The 17,021-nt window shown below is 38.3% G+C and overlaps 1 protein-coding gene across 1 annotated transcript; it reads left to right on the forward strand.

Moving 5' to 3' along the window:
- Positions 1 to 660: 660 nt before the first annotated feature.
- Positions 661 to 16,803, forward strand: uso1 (USO1 vesicle transport factor). Its single transcript, XM_079264527.1, has 26 exons — positions 661 to 666; positions 772 to 878; positions 1,795 to 1,881; positions 3,353 to 3,417; positions 3,644 to 3,720; positions 4,028 to 4,039; positions 5,367 to 5,467; positions 5,607 to 5,709; positions 5,857 to 5,912; positions 6,009 to 6,129; positions 6,223 to 6,401; positions 6,484 to 6,624; positions 6,749 to 6,837; positions 6,946 to 7,100; positions 7,207 to 7,412; positions 10,859 to 10,969; positions 11,114 to 11,232; positions 11,460 to 11,641; positions 11,749 to 11,870; positions 12,037 to 12,175; positions 13,646 to 13,812; positions 14,088 to 14,147; positions 14,743 to 14,841; positions 14,929 to 15,033; positions 15,212 to 15,406; positions 15,863 to 16,803. The coding sequence occupies exons 2-26, from the start codon at positions 813 to 815 to the stop codon at positions 15,935 to 15,937; spliced, it is 2,832 nt and encodes a 943-aa protein (XP_079120653.1). The 5' UTR covers positions 661 to 666; positions 772 to 812; the 3' UTR covers positions 15,938 to 16,803.
- Positions 16,804 to 17,021: the final 218 nt, after the last annotated feature.

The raw sequence follows: 17,021 nt of genomic DNA on the forward strand, positions 1-17,021 counted from the left end.
CTTCCAAATGAAATGAAAAATACTTTATTAATCCCCAAAGGGAAATTCAATATTGTAGTATATAATAATCAATTTGAGGAGGTCTTGTTCCGGAGGCTGATGGCAGGAATGATCTTCTGTATCTTTCAGTCTTGCATCGGACCTGAAGAAGCCTCTCACTGAACACACTTGTGGTTTCATCACTGTGTTGTGGAGAGGGTGTGAAGAATCCTCCATCATCTTCATCAAATATATCAAATACTATTTGTGCAAATTGTACAAGTACAAGCCAATTCAATTCAATTCAATTCAACTTTATTTATATAGCGTCAAATCACGCCAATGCCATCTCAAGACGCTTTACAGACAGAGGGGAAAACATAATGAAGGCCAATTCATAACAGCCTATATAAGGAAACCAACAGATTGAGTTGAGTCCAACTCAATCTGCTTGCAAAATTTGCCACATGCTTGCAAAATAAATGATCAGATTTAAAAAAAATAAAATTTCCTTCATTATAACTTATTGCTGGTTTTTATTTCCGTTATTATATTTTCGACGTATTAGAAATAAAGTGAACTGTATGTTCTTGCCCTTTAAATAAAAGCTCTTCCGTCTGTTCATCGGCCACGTATCGCCACGTTTGCGCGCATGCGCAGTGTACTAAGGTTTGTGTTCCGGGGTCGGTCAGTGTACTTAAACATTATAATAGTGTTGTTTCTCTCTGGTTTTCATGTACCTTTTACTCGGACTACCAAGAAAGTAATAGGTTAATTTGTTTATCTTAATAGTGGGCCACTTTGAAAAATCCACCGAGAAGAAGTGTGTAAGGATGAACTTCTTCAGAGGAGTGATGGGAGGGCAGGCTGCCGGGCCGCAGCCGTCTGGAGCAGAGACGGTAGGAAACCATCACAGCTAGCTGCGGCTAGCTACGATTTCAACGCTGTTTCACAAAGTGAAAACATGTACATGCGTCTTTTGGCACCCATAGTTATTTATTTCTGTTAGATAAGTACTCGGAATAAAATGGTAAAACACTGTGTCTCAGTGAGAAAGCCAGTCAGGCTTATCAGTCAACATAGGAAATCTGTAAGCTAGCTACTGGAGTGTGTCCCTTACCTGCTGTCATACAGGACTAAGTCATCCATAGCTCCAGCTGTCAATATATCAGCCATGATCCTGGATTTTACTCATCTTGTTCTCCAATAAAGAAATTAAAATATAGATATGATTAAATAATCCAGCTACACGAAAGTTTGTGGAACTTGAAACAAACGTTGTCAAAATCTTTAGCATATTTTTAGTGCAAACAACGATTCTCGTCACTGTTGTTTATATTTGTGATGCTTCCCTTTCATATTCAGTAAATCGTGATATAAAAGTGACTGCCTCATTGTCAAATGTTTGTCTTTAGCTTTTAGCTTATTTGCAGATTGTACAAAACATTTAAACATCCAGAAACTGTTACTTGTCACTTTATATTGTTTTCAGCACAAAGGTGTTTAATAGTATTATAAGTAATGAGGAATCAACCGTTTTTAGCTACTCAATAACATGCATATGTAATCAGATTTTTGCCCAGTTTAATAGTAGAGTAATTTATGGGGTTTGTTGTTAAGTGTTTTACCAAGGTGATATTTGAGCATTTAATTTTTTTTTTTTAAATCTGTGCTGCCAGACCTTTTTGTTTTTTTTTCTTTTCAAATGGAGCCATGACACATCTCTGTTTTTATGCCGAAAAGAGCCAGCAGTGAAGTATTCTTAGGGAGATTGGAATAATTATAGAAAAGAAATAACAATTTCTTTGTAAATAGATCCAGAAGTTGTGTGACCGGGTTGCCTCCTCAACACTCCTTGAAGACCGGAGAGACGCTGTCCGGGCTCTAAAATCCCTCTCTAAGGTGTAGTATGAGGAAAAAAATGACTGCAGATTAAATACATGGAGTGTATGCACTTTTCTATGTAAGAACGCAGAAAATTTATCCTGAGTTATCAGTGTTTTTCTCTTGTTCCTTGATAAAATAATTGTATGTATATTTCCCATCTTATTTGACCAATCAAAGTACTTGAACAAAGAAAGCCGTATTCATCTCATCACACCCACTCTTGTGTAGCACTTCTGTAAACTTCAGTCTATATATTTACATTTTTAACTGTAATACAAAAATTAAGGAAAGATGGCAGGAGATGTACTGACCTTACACATTGTAGATTGTTTTTCTTCCTGGGTTACAACCACTTGCAAACTGATGTCTTAATATCAATTCACACATTTCTATGCTGATAACCACAAATACCAGTTGCTGTTCACAAAAGTTTTTTCCTGTGTTTGTTAATGTTGTTGTTTATTTTTTACACTGTGTCAGCTGTTTCTTAATGCTGATGAGTATTTAGCCTTTGCACAGTAGCATAAACGTGATTCCTAAGTACTGTTTTAATTTAAATCTAGTCATAAAATACTCCACAGGATTCATAAAAATTAAAAAAAAATGCTGATTATAAACACAGTTGCTATGGTGAATGTGGCTATGTATTGTGCATTAGATGTTATATTAATTTATTTTTTACATTATACCAATCAGAGTCAGGCATTTTATACATGCAGTAAGAAAGCTTTAGTTATTTTGGGTAATCTCTAAAATCTGCCTTCCAGTCCTTGAGTTTTAGTTCTGGACCAGTGAATGAGTGGTGCTACTGTAAATCTAGTTTTTCCAGCTTGGAGCTGATGAAACACAAGGAATTGGTTGTAGATTAGAATATGAGCAAGCATGGAACCTCCTTTGTGCAACACTGGAGTATCTAAACCTAATACAGCTGAATGAAGTTATTCTTCTTCAACATTTTATGTTCATTGTTTGTCAAACTGTCAAATGTTGCTCAATAAACTGAACATTTCGGCAGTTGTGGGGCTGCTTAATTTTTAGTGTCACAGTGACGTGTTCATATATCTTCTTTTTTTATGACTTAAAAAACACTGGAAATGTGTAAAAATGGTAGCTTGTCTTAAAGCTAATCCGTTGCTGTTTATCACACTGGGAAGTTTGTTTGTTGAAAGTTAACTGATTTAAGAGAACATGGACATAAACCTTCACTATGTCAGCTTCAAGTTTTGCTACAAGCTGTGCCCTCAACCATGAGTAATGAGTTTATCAGCATTGAATAGAGGATTTAGGAAGCATAGGGTTGTGCATTGATACAGAAAGGGGACAGCACAGGTTTAACAAAAACTTCTGGTCTGTTGCTATGCTTATTATGGGAGTTTGTATAGATTTTTTTTGTTTGTTTTTAATCGTATTTATTTATTCATTTAGCTATGGTCACTAGTCTTATGAAATCAATTCTCTTTTTTTAATCTTTTTTTTTAAATTATAGAAATACCGTATGGAAGTCGGCACCCAGGCAATGGATCACTTAATTAACATACTGCTGACTGACAGGTGTGTAAATGCTTCAGCCTATTAATAAGGTAGTTTTGGAATAATTGCAGAAATGTTTTCAGATTTATCATGTAGAGTTACTGATTGTATTTGTTGTTTTAAACTTTTTTTTGACTGTAAAACAATGTTTGTCCTTTATATGATTTGTTCATTGTTTAAAAAATTCTGCAAACATTATCACATCTTTTTGTTTTTGATACTCTGATTCTCCTTCTTATGATAACAGATCAGACTCTGAAATCCTTGGATATGCTTTAGACACACTCTACAACATCATCTGCAATGATGAGGAGGAAGAACAAGGTACTACGTCATCCAGCTGTTGTTAGAAATAATAGAATTTCTTTAGCAAACATTCAGCATTAGAAATACATAGACGCATTCATCTAATGATTTTCTGGACTTGTATAAAGATTATTCCTCTTCATTATATGCTGCGGCCATAAACTGTTTAAACTCACTAGAAACCACTGTAAAGTATGCTTGTGTAAACCAGTTACTTTCCCATCAGTTGGACTGTTCAGTTTGCATTCCCGTCCTCTGCATACTGATAATGTCTGCATTATGTAAAGACTCGTCTCTCTTTTCTCTTCCATGTTTAACCCTACAGATGAATCAGAAGGTAAAACTTTTGACTGTGCATGATGCTGAACCTGTTAACCAGCCGCAACACTCAGTTAGACTGTGGAAAAAAGCACATTAATCTCTTCTGGGTTTTTTTGTTTTGTTTTGTTTTTTTTTTGTTTTTTTTTACACCTCCTGCAGTGGCCAAGGTGTAAAAAAGCTAATAAATTGCTAGGCTGTGTTGTGTGGCATGTCTTTACCAGAACTGGTCAGCTAATGCTTGACTTAGAGTAGTTGTATGAATGCTAGCTTTTGGTTGAAGCTTTGAATCCTTCCCCCTCTCCACCACCATATTTGCACATACAGTAACCCTTCTCTTTGTCTTCAAGACTTACGTAAACCTAAAACCGTGTCCAGTACTGAAACCAAGCCAAATCGGCAAAAGCTGTTGTATGACATCTAACTTCGTAACTAACCCCGTTGACACCATAAACCAACCTGCGAGGGTTTTTGGGTGGTAACATGACCACTTAACCAATAACACAATGCTCTTTATCATTTTTTCTTTATTTCTCCCCAACTTTTCATTGATTTATTCAGTTCATCAAAATGTAAAAATCTGATTTTAGCTTTTCTTTTAGTTTGTTTCTAGATCTGTGGCATATTCCAAGTAACAATGTCAGACTAATATTAAGTCGGCATTAACGTTTCAGGATTCGCTGCATTCATATTTTCATATTTCATATTCATATTATTTTGATTATAATCAACATGTTAGGATAGCCAACATACACAAGGCAAAGTTTTTGCTCTAATTGTGACAGTTAATGCCATAACTTCTCTTTTTATGTCTTTGGTTTGGTTTTCAACCCATCCCAAGGGAAATAAGTCTTTTACTTCATAGTCTTCATGATATACTTACTATCCAGCCTGTGTGCTTGGTGCTCAAAAAGTGCACATAGTGATGTTGACTCCTGGAAATCAAAAATACAGATTTTAGACATTGGTTCTTTTAAAAATTTGTTAGCATAACTTAAATGTATCTGTATGAGATAATGATTTTATCATTATCTCTAAGGGTAATAAAACCCATTTATTTTTATCAGTCATTTTTACCTAAATGTTTTACAAGACAGCCTTCCAGTAGTGTACTTGGTGATCCAGCTGTCACCTTATCTGTGTATCCTCTTGGTTGTCCCAGAAAGTTTGTGCACATTTGTTCATCCCACTCATGTTCCTGTGAAGTCGCAGTGCGATTGCATATTGCAACATTTTTGGAACATTGAAATTCGATTGCTATTAACAAACAAGCTTGTCACTCAAGTAGGTTATTGGCTGCTCCAGGATTTAAAGGGAGTTAATCAGTTTTAAATTTCCTTTTCCAGACGAGAATGCCCAGAAGCAGGCAGATGATCTCGGTGCCCAGTTCACAGAAACGTTCATCCAGGACCCAGAACACATAACGCTGCTTCTCACTCTGCTGGAGGTACTTTATGTTTTCAATATATGAAAAGTGCTTTATAAATAAAATTTGATTTAATTTGCTGTTTCTTGTCCCTAGCAAAAGATGAGTGTAACTTTGTTAAACTTCTGGTTGTGTTTTTACATGTTGCTGTGATTTGTAGGAGTTTGACTTCCACGTCCGTTGGCCAGGGGTGAAGTTGCTGACTGCTCTCCTGAAGAACCAGGGTGTCCAGGTGCAGGGGATTATTTTAGTCAGCCCCATGGGTTAGTTTCTTACCACTTAAGGTCAAACTTGATTTAATTCACGTCCTTTAAAATCACTTTTATACCAACGTTTCTTCATTAGCTTGAGCTTCTCAATGAGGTCATTTCTCATTTTTGAGGCCACACCTTTTCCCTTTCCTTTCCCAGGTGTTTCCAGATTAATGGACTTACTAGCAGACTCCAGAGAAGTAATTCGCAACGATGTGAGTACATTTATCTTCCAGTCTTGACAAACATTTTGATCTGAATCAGTCCAGATTTGGATGAACAGGTGACATTTTGCTTTCTGCTTGCAACAGGGCTTGCTGTTGCTGCAACAGCTGACCAAAGGCAATGCAGCCATTCAGAAAATTGTGGCGTTTGAAAATGCATTTGAGCGTCTCTTAGATATTATCACAGAAGAGGGTAGCAGTGATGGAGGTGAATGCATTTTGACTACAACGTTGCCATTTAACATTTACAGATACTTTGTAATTTATTCTGTCTATAACCGCACCTCCTTCCTGTATGCAGGCATTGTGGTGGAGGACTGTTTGCTTTTGCTGCTCAACCTGTTAAAGAACAACAGCTCTAACCAGAACTTCTTCAAGGAGGGCTCCTATATCCAGAGAATGAAGCCCTGGTTTGAGGTCGGCGATGATAATTCCGGTTGGTCGGCACAGAAGGTCACCAACCTCCACCTCATGCTTCAGGTACAGCACAGCAACCAAGTCTAATTGTTGTCGCTTTAACCTTAATACCAGTTGAAAATCTCAAAAAACTTTGTAATTCCAGCTGGTGCGAGTGATGGTGTCCCCAGTGAACTCACCTGGAGCTACAGCTAGTTGTCAGAAATCCATGTTCCAGTGTGGCCTCTTGCAGCAACTGTGTACCATCCTGATGGCCACTGGTGTGCCCGCTGACATCCTCACTGAGGTGATCAGAATAAATAGTTGTTAACCAGACAAGTGACTTCGAGCATACAACCTCCTGGCTATTGACAGGAGGTCCAACTTTTTTTTTTTTTTTTTTTAACTTTGATCTGGCTGCTTTCTTTCAGACTATCAACACTGTTTCAGAGGTTATCAGGGGCTCACAGGTGAACCAGGACTACTTTGCTTCTGTTAACGCCCCGTCCAACCCACCAAGGTAATACAAGCCTTTCACCACAGTATTAAAATCTCCCATGTCCATCATAAGGAAGTGCTTTCTTTACACTTGATGGGTGATGAATCTTTTTTTTTTGTGCTCCCACAGACCAGCCATTGTGGTGCTGCTCATGTCCATGGTAAATGAGAGACAGCCATTTGTGCTTCGCTGTGCTGTCCTTTACTGTTTCCAGTGTTTCCTTTACAAAAACCAGAAGGGCCAGGGGGAGATAGTGGCCACTCTGTTACCCTCGACTATTGATGGTAAGTTTGAATGCATTTCTTCTTGAAGTAGTCAAGATCCATTCTTGTCTAAAATGACTCGTATTGTCTGGGATTTTTAACTAATGCTGGTTTTTCTCTTCCCCAGCCAATTCCATTTCAGCAGGCCAACTTCTTTGCGGAGGCCTGTTTTCAGCAGACTCTCTTTCCAACTGGTGTGCTGCTGTGGCCTTGGCTCATGCCCTGCAGGACAACCTCACCCAGAAGGAGCAGCTACTGAGGGTTCAGCTTGCCACCAGCTTGGGCAAACCCCCGGTCTCCCTGCTGCAGCAGTGCACCAACATCCTGTCTCAGGTAGGACCTACTCGGACTGCTGCACATACTGAAGCTTTGTGCCTCTTTGTGTTAGAGAAATGTGTGTCAACACAGGACTTGTAAAGGTAAAAACTGAATTTCACAGTGAAGACAACAGGGTCACATTGTTGTGGTTTTGCAGGGTGATAAGATCGTCCGGCGGGTGAGTAAAGTCCCTCTGTAGTGTGTGTGTGTGTGTGTGTGTGTGTGTGTGTGTGTGTGCTTTGGGTGACACCTGTACTGGTTATTTTGGCTTGGCATTTTTACTAGAAGTGTTGGTGGCCCACATGTCAGTGGATCTTGCTTATCTTTTAACACATTAGTTCCCCACCTCGTCGCTAACTTAAGGCTATAAACCAGTTTTTCCTTCTTTAGGGGTGAGGACAGGTAAAGGGCCAACAGATAGGGAAGCTACGCCTGCTTTGACAAGGTTGACTATTGCAGTGCGGGGAAGTAGAGGGATACACATCTTTTTTTTCTTTTTAATCTGTGCTGATATCATCCTAACACTTGCTTTTGAGCTTTGAATTTAGATGGTTGCTGTGCTACTAGTTCTTATTTGTCTGTTCAGGAAATGTGTGCTGCACCTTGGGTCTTTTCTTGTGCAAGCAAGGGACCTTCACTGGATTTTCATATAAACACACCACACATATCAGTGAGGATATTGTGACATATACCACAGAAATAATAGCATATTGCCCATGGGTTCTGATTTTTCTGGGCTTTCCTTCCTAAATCATTCTCTGGGAGTACATTAGTGTGTTTTAAATAAATAAATATGCTCTGATTATTAAACTCTTCACTGTTATTGGAGAAGTAGATTATATTTGTCTTGTCTACATTGTCTGTTTGCTTACAGCTGGAGTAGTAAAAAAAAAAAAAGGTCCTGACAAGGATCTCTCTAAAATATCACACACACTCTTGTGTTGACAAAGTGGGATTAATCTTGTTTACGTGAATACGGTCATGCTTATTAAGTAACTCCAGCAGGTTTGCCTTGGTTAAGCTACAGACAAGTCCTAACTGTGTCAACACATTGATGTAAAGGTAATTCTTTTAGTTGGTTAGGAGGGAAACGGTTTGTGCTTGGAGATTGCTCTGTTCGTGCTGCATACAAGTGGTTGGAAATGTGCTTCCAGATTGATCAGTGTTTCCCTCAGCATTTACTGAAAATGATGAGACCGCAGATTCAAATGATAGAACCGGCTTCTGTCATTGGGAGACAGGCTGATTAGATAACAGGATGTTGTTCTTGTCTTTCTGTTTTTGTCACTCACTGATAGCCAGTACTACTCTGATAAGCCTTGATATGAGCCTCCCTGTTTGCGGTTCATATCGAACAGCATATGATTTCTTTCTGCTACTTGTGTGTTCCTGATACTTTTCTTCTGGATTCTGTTTTAAGGTAGATTTAGATCGTGTACCAAAGCAGGGCTGGATGGTTTGTTTTAGAGTTGTTGTAATGGTACAAAAATATTTAATGGTTTCCATGTTAACCTCCTCGTTTGACCTAAAATGTTTACAACTCGACACCATTTTCAATGAGCGTGATCTTTGTGTCCTCCATTTAGCTTTGTATGAGGCAATTGTGACTGTAAAGGAAGCCATGGTAGCACATACCCATATGAGTTGCTCTTAACCTAAAGTAATAGTGCACAGACTTCAGACATACTGAAAATCTGTACATTGGTTGAAAGCTGGTTGTTTGACAGTTAGTGCCTAAAGGGGAAAAAAGAATTGCACAGGACTGTCATGTTTTACTACATTGTTTTGCTCTACCACAAAGCAGATCTTTGTCACATGTAATGTGTGTCTTTTCATAGCCTGTTAAAGCTAAAACAGCAGGAACAGAAGCAAAAGTGGTCTGCACAGCTCTTTGAGACCGCCCCTAAGTGGCAGCAAAATGCTGCAACAGATGTGACAAAGTTGTGCATGACACACACACACACACACACACACACACACACACACACACACACACACACACACACACACAGAATGGATGCAGAATAATTCTCATATCTAAAAGCTGGTGGTCAGGAAATGATGACGTCAGAGTGAAAAAAATAAATATACTGCAAAGGGAGAAAGTAGCTAGTAATAAGATTAAAATCCTAATCCTGATGTTTTCAACAACAAACCTGAAGTCGAAACAAAAAGACAATATGCTCATTTGATATCGGTGGTCACTTCCTGTGTTTTGTTTTACTCCTCATTTTTTTGCATTTCGTCACATTTGGAGACAAAAGCTGAAAAGGTGATTTTTGAAACTTTTTTTTCTTTTATTTCTATCAGTTTGTAATTTTGTTCTGTATTATTTCTGGACAGCATTGCTCAGATCCCGGACATGCTTGTGCATTAACTGTTAATGCATCAGCTGATAAGAGGCCTAAGGCTGTAATTTAGACTCCATTCAGATCTCTCCATTTTCATTTTAAATTCCAACTCCATGAAAATCACCCTTTTCCCTTTGGCTGATTGAAACAAATATATTTGCTTTTATGAAAAAATACTTTATCTTCAAAAATGTCACACCTTTCTCAAAGTTGTTTTCATGGAAATTATTGTATGTCTTTTTAGTTTTTGTGGAAAGCATATTTTTTGGATTTTGCTTTGCATGTGCTAATATCTGGAAAAATGATTGCAGTTTTTAAGATACTGATTTTCAAGTTTTTATAGGAGTAAGACCAAAAACCACAAAACGATTTCTTCATGAATTTTTGTGTTTTTACTGCCAGAGGGCAAAGTCACTGAAACGCTCCCATACGGTTGCATGCTCTTTCCAGTCGAACTTTGTTCAAATATCTGAATGTTTTTGTGCTGCTTTTTGTGTTGCTACTGTTTTATTATAACCAAATTAAAAGTATTAATTGGTGTCATTTGCAATATTAATGAATTGCCTAAACCTTTTCCATACTTTACAAATTGCAAAATCAAATTATGGTATTTCAGTTCTGCCCCCGCCCCGCCCCGTCCCCCCGTCCCCAAAAAATAACTTTTATCCCTCACATATCCAGATTGGGGTAATTCAGCTACATTGTTAGAAATATTGTGTCTGCAAAATAAATGGTTATTTAAGCACACACACCAGATTTCTTTTGCCATTTTTCTAAATATTTACTTTTGCCATTTGCTTTTCTCTCATTTGGGAACTAACTTGGTTAAAAATTGCTCAAACTTTTGCTTGATTGAACTTTTTTTGCAAAGAAATAACCCAATCTGGATTTGATTTATTGTAGAGGATTTATTCAGAGATTAGTTGCAGGAACATGTGCTGCTGCACAAAAGCATTTTCAGTCAGCATCTGCTTTCTTGGAGTCTGATATTTTTGTTTTTCCTGAAAGTATTAAGAGTTTAGTCGAGTCTTTTTTTTTTTTATTCATGTCACTGTAACTTAAAAAATTTTTTCCTTGTTTTCTCTTTTTTCTTTTTCAACGACTCTACAGGGCAGTAAAGTACAGACCAGGGTGGGTCTTCTCATGCTGCTGTGTACGTGGATCAGCAACTGTCCGATTGCAGTCACACACTTTCTACACAATCAGGATAATGTTCCCTTTGTATCCTTAAAGCTGCTCTGAAACAGTCTGTTGGCGGCTGATTCAGTTTTGTTCAGCTCTTTGCTTTTTCATTTTAATGATAAAACAAACAAATGATTGTTGTAAGGATGCATGATTGAATCCTTGACTGAGTGCCTCCTGTAGCTGACTGCTCAGATCTCAGAAAACCTGGGGGAAGATGAAAGGCTCGTGCAGGGTCTGTGTGCGTTGCTGCTCGGCATCTGCATCTATTATAACGACAACTCACTGGAAAACTACACCAAGTAATTAATCCAGCACTTTTATGCACCTTTATTTTAATATTTGGCAACACATAATTATATAATTATAGTACTTTAACCTCTCGCTTGTCAGAAAATATAAAGTTAAATGTGAATCTGTCCATCTTAATGAACTCTGCTTAAGTTTTAGTGTCTTTAGACGTGCATATAATTAATCAACAGTCTTGTGTTTTTGGTTTGCAAATAATTTCTTCTTTGTTTTCCTTCAGAGAGAAACTAAAGCAGTTGATTGAGAAACGCATCGGAAAGGAAAACTTTGTAGAGAAGCTTGGGTTCATCACCAAACATGAACTGTATTCACGGGCGGCCCTGAAGCCACAGCCGGTCTTCCCGTCTCCAGAGCAGATGCTGTTCGACCACGAGTTCACTAAGCTGGTCAAAGAGCTGGAGGGTCAGTTGAGAAAACCGTCCTGATATTCAGTGACGGTCAAACTCATCCTGACAGTTTCATTTTCAACAAGAGTTCAAGACTGAAAGTCCTTTCTCTGACATGTTCAGGTGTGATAACCAAAGCAGTTCACAAGTCCAGCGAGGAGGAGAAGAAAGAAGAGGAGGTGAAGAAGACGTTGGAGCAACATGACAATATCGTGACTCAGTACAAAGAGCTGATCAGAGAACAGGTACACATAAGTACCATCTTAAGTTCCAATATGTACTGTAATACATGTGCAGTGTATTCTTTTTGTTTCCACCTTTTTTGTTGTTGTTTTTTTTTTAATCTTCTTAAAAAAATATATTTCAAGTAGCATCCTGCTGACCGTCTTTTGTTGATTGTGTGATCCTCAGGATGCTCAGATCCAGGAGCTGAAAGAGCAGGTGGCCTCGATGACCACTCAGAATGAACAGATGCAGACTACAATCACTCAGCAGCTATCCCAGATCCAGCAGCATAAAGACCAATACAACATACTCAAGTTAAAATTAGGTGGGTTCTCCCCAACAACACGTGTGTGTTGGCATTTCTGTCTGTAATTAAATGTTTTCGCTCAGAATGCTGCCTAGGAGTGCTTGTGAATGGTAGAGAAGTAGGCATTCAGGAGAGGAAAAAATGTAGTTTTTATATTTGTCTGAAATTAAATTGAATGCTGGACAAATTGAAATTTTAATCCCATGAAGTTTTGTGTTTAGATGCAAAGAATCACACCTTTGGACACAAAATATTCTTTCCTTTAAAATGACTGCAAGAAAAAGTTGCATTAATTTTTGGTTTACAAACACTAAACAAATGAACAGCTTTTAGCTGGAAACGCAGTTAAAGTAGTCCCTGTAAATGTCATTTTATATATCATTGTAGTAAAATCAAATATTTCTGTCAAATGAGTCTGAAAATATTTGGATTTATTAATTACAAGATGACCATTCAGCAGGATAAATGTCAAAACTGTGTGAAGCAACGTCGCTTATAAACACAGTGGGACAACATCTGATACATTTCCAGCCATCAGGCGAACAGACAGAGCAGGATAAGTATCTGGCCACTAATGGATTGGGAAGTGAGATAAAATCTTCACAAACTGTACTATAACTTTCATCCATGAACTTTTAATGGTATTTTATCCTGATTTCTTGCCCATAAATTTTCTAACTTTGCATTCAGCGTTACTGTTTAACACACCTTTAATTTGTCAACTAAAGAGAGTATTGTCCAAGTTATCTTCTTTTATTTGCAGTCTGACACCAAGAAACTCAGAAGTAGGACAGACTGAGCTACTCTGAGCTAAACTAGCTTCTGTATTGTCTGCATTTTTTACCACTGGTTGCTCTCTTTCTCACTCTTTTCTTTTTCATTTGTGAGTACGAGACAGAAAACTCGTCTTCATATTGAAAGATTTCTCTCCTGTTTATATCAGACAGACTGCTGTAGCAGGATGAAGGGTGGAATGGTCTGTTTTGGGGGGTCCTGCTTTGATCGACAATTGTCATTGCAAACTTTTCACATTGTCGCAGCTTTGCGGGAGCCATCGTTGTCGGCCATCATAGAACCCCTTCAGGCTCCGGGACCCAATAAAATAATTAATGGCATTAACGTGTCCAGCCCTAATTTAGCTTTTCTTTAAAAAAGAAAACCTGAATTCACCATCTAGACTGTGCTTTAAGACTTCCCCCATAGCTCACCTGATCTTCTTTCTTTATGTAACAGAGTTAAACAAACCATGTCAAAGAAGTAATGATCCCGATACGCTCTCTTTCTGTATGATTACTTCCAGATCGCTGAATTAGATTAAAGTAATTCTGCTCTACTTTTGTTTAAATGGACTGGTTCAACCTGTTTAAAGAAGATGATCTGTAGCTGATTTGTGCCTTGTAGATTTAAGGGAACTGTCACAACTGACTTGTTGCTGTAGCTTTTTAACATGTTAACTAAGTGATTGAGCCTATGGATGATTATGTTCAGGAAAGGAGAACCAGAGCCTGTCTAACAACCAGGGGGACAGCTCACAGGTGAATGGCTTGCAGACAGAAGAGCTTTCCCAACTCAGAGAGGAGATGGAGGAGCTGCGAAAGCAGCACACACTTCTGCTGACACAACTCGGTGAAAAAGATGCACTAATTAACAACCTGGTTAGTAGGTTTTTATGTTTTTTGTGTATAAGCTTCAAACGGAGCCAAATAAGCTTTACTGTCACGTTGTAATAATTGATTAGTACACAGCTTTCTGTTACTGATGTAGTTATATGTAGTTTCCAGGCTGAACTAGAACCACTTAAAGGAACAAACAGTTGTCAGTAATGTGAGATTAACATCGACTCCTTTTGTCCAAAGTGCACATCTTTCAGTGTAAGATCATTTCCCATTTTGAGTGAAACTCACTGCATGTTTTTTACTTTAACTACCAGTCTGCAGCACAGACAGCAGAAGCTCCAACTGGAGGATCAGATGACAAAGAGCTTCTCAAGGTGGGATTATTGTTTAGTTCCCTCCCAGTAATACAAGTGCAGTATAAACAATGTCATTCGCCTTCGTTCTCATGACTCTGCTGTACTTACGGCCATTTATCGACTCCAGCTCTGATCTGATTGGACACAGTTCACTTTTTCTTTGCACTACGCATGTTTACCTATTCAACGTGTTGCATGCCATCTCTGAAACATTAACAATCTGTGATCCAAAAGAGACAATGGATAGATTTCTACCCGTCTGCATAACAGCTGTCGGCTCACTCCCTTTCCAGCTGTGTGTGATGGATGTCTGGTGTCTAGCCAAAATTAATAAGCTAAAATAACTATTTCACACTGCTGTGTATATGAATTCTGTTCTGACTCATTAGAAAAACACCTTTCTACACAGTACATGTTTATTATTATGAATGAAGATGTGGAGCAGTGCCATGTGTTACTTAGTTTTGGGCTGTAATGGAGATCTGTGACTAAAATAAGTTGACATATATCTCGACAATTTGAAATCAAATATTTTTTATATGCAAACAATAAAATGCACAATACCACTACTTTTGAATCTATATGTTTTTTTGTTTTGTTTTATTAATTGCAGGAACTGGAGGCACTAAAAAGTCAGGTTCAGTCCCAGTTATCAGAAATCAGCCAGCTTAAGACGGAGAAACAGGAGCTGCTCAAAAGAGTTAAAGCTGGGGTAAAAATCATAAAACATGACACCAGTTTGACAGAAGTATACTTAATGGTTATTTTAACTAATAAACTTCTCTGCGGTTTCTTTCAGTCATCTGCAGCAGAGCCCACCAGTGACAACTCTGTAGACGTCACCAAGGTGGCAGATCTTGAGAGCAGGCTCGCAGCACAGACGTCCGAGATGGAGAGACTGAAGGTATGCAGCATCTCTGACCGTGCTCATACACTTATTTGCCCACTTACTCACATTTTTACACCAGCTGGGTGGGCTAGATTTGTAATTGTTGATTTTTCCTGGAATATCATTTATATTTAAGAATAATTTATGATTCCTGCTAATGTCGTCCTCTTGGCCCTCTTCCTTGGCGCTGTAGGAGAGCAGAGTAGAGCTGGAGCAGCAGCTGGCTTCGGCCACGAGCACGGTGGCCATCCTGCAAACGGAGAAGGCAAAATTGCAAACTGAGGTTCAAGAGTCCAAAAAGGAGCAAGATGACCTGTTGATGCTGCTGGCAGATCAGGACCAGAAGATTCACAGCCTCAAACAGAGACTCAAAGACCTTGGAGAGACGGTAAAGAAACTGTTGACTGGCATTCCATCCAGTGATGAACCTCGCTCAGAAGTTCACAAAGATAATAGGATATTTTCAGGTCTTTAGATGAATGGTGTTTAAGCCTTACTCTTTTTTTATTTTTATTTTTTTTTATTTAAAAAAGAAACATTTATACATGTTTTTTCTTTTATTTATTTATTTTTTATTTATTTATTTTTTTTAATCTTTTTTTTTTTTTTAAATTTTTTTTAAAGATTTTTCCACATTGTTGGACAAAAGTCCTCTTTGTCCATGCCTGTGATGTGTAATCTCTGCGTGTTTGGAAATCAGCACATTTACCTTGTTGGTTTTAGTTCCAGATGTGGTGAGTAGTCAGAATATAGAGGAGCAGCTACAAGAGGATGCTTTGTGTTCACTGCACTCAGCTTTGTTTTGTCTGTTTGCGCTAGTTAGACTGTCCCACTTTCCTTACAGGTGGAAGATGAAGATGACATAGACGCCAGGGACCAGACAGACGACGACGAGGATGAGGATGAAGATGAGGACTAGAGAAAAAAAAACAATGATGAGAAAATGAGGACATCTGTGAATTTGTCTGCCAGAAGACAAGAAAAGACAGAAACAAAAAGGCAGAGACGACCCTGAGAAAGTGAAGACTAGGACTGATGTACATCAGTGCAGTTTCTCCACCCAGCTGCCATGTTGTCTTTATTTCCTTTCCGTCGCCCCGTCACATCACATGTGCATGTTTAGTTTTTGTGTTCAAATTGAGGTTGTTGTTTCCAGCAGTTCAGTTTTCAGTAACAGCTAGGAGATTTTAACTTGTCAGTGCACTCATCTCTGCTGTGTTTTCCATCAGTTTGTGATGGATTTTACCAGTCATGTGTTTATAGTAATGAGCTGTTATGCGGTTTCTAATCACAACAGAAAAGCTGCAGTAATTTTAACACACTATTCATCTGGAAAATGTAGAGAGGAGACTTTAAAAAGTGGCATAATTCAGCTATAAACAGAAGTGATTGAAGCAATACCATGAAGATGCTACTTTACCATCCTGTATGGGTCACACCGGTAAGATGCGTCAGGAGCATTAAGATCTCCAACACATCACTGTGCTTTACTCTGGATTTGTCTGCCTTCCGTCAGTATGAAGTTGGCGTTGTAGTATTTAACACTCAGTTATTTCATTCCCTTTCTCGACAGCTCAACCCAACTGCTCTACAATATGCTGCAAAACACTGATGGAAAACATGTTTAAAAAAGACATATTTTTGCAACTTTTTGTCCAGTACTGGCATCTAGCTTCTGTATGATACTGAGTAACTTATCAATTTAAGATCCACCTTGAAATAAAGAATCTATCTGTGTGCCGTATGGAAGAATAATTGTAGATATATTAAATTTTACTAAGATAACAGTGAGACTTTTTGATTTTTGTCTGTTTCAGATTATGCTTTGTTTAAATGTTTGAAGACTTCTGCAACACTACCAGTGATGTTTAGCTGCCCATTTTAAACGAATGTGAGCAAGAACAAAATACTTCATAAAGGGTTAAACTACACAGTAACTGAAGAACTTGCACTTGGGTGGCTGGAGCTGCCTGTGCCCCGTCTCTTTAACTTAAGCTGCTAAA

The sequence above is a fragment of the Telmatherina bonti genome (assembly GCF_933228915.1).
Source record: "Telmatherina bonti genome assembly, chromosome: 3".
Taxonomy (NCBI): Eukaryota; Metazoa; Chordata; class Actinopteri; order Atheriniformes; family Telmatherinidae; genus Telmatherina; species Telmatherina bonti.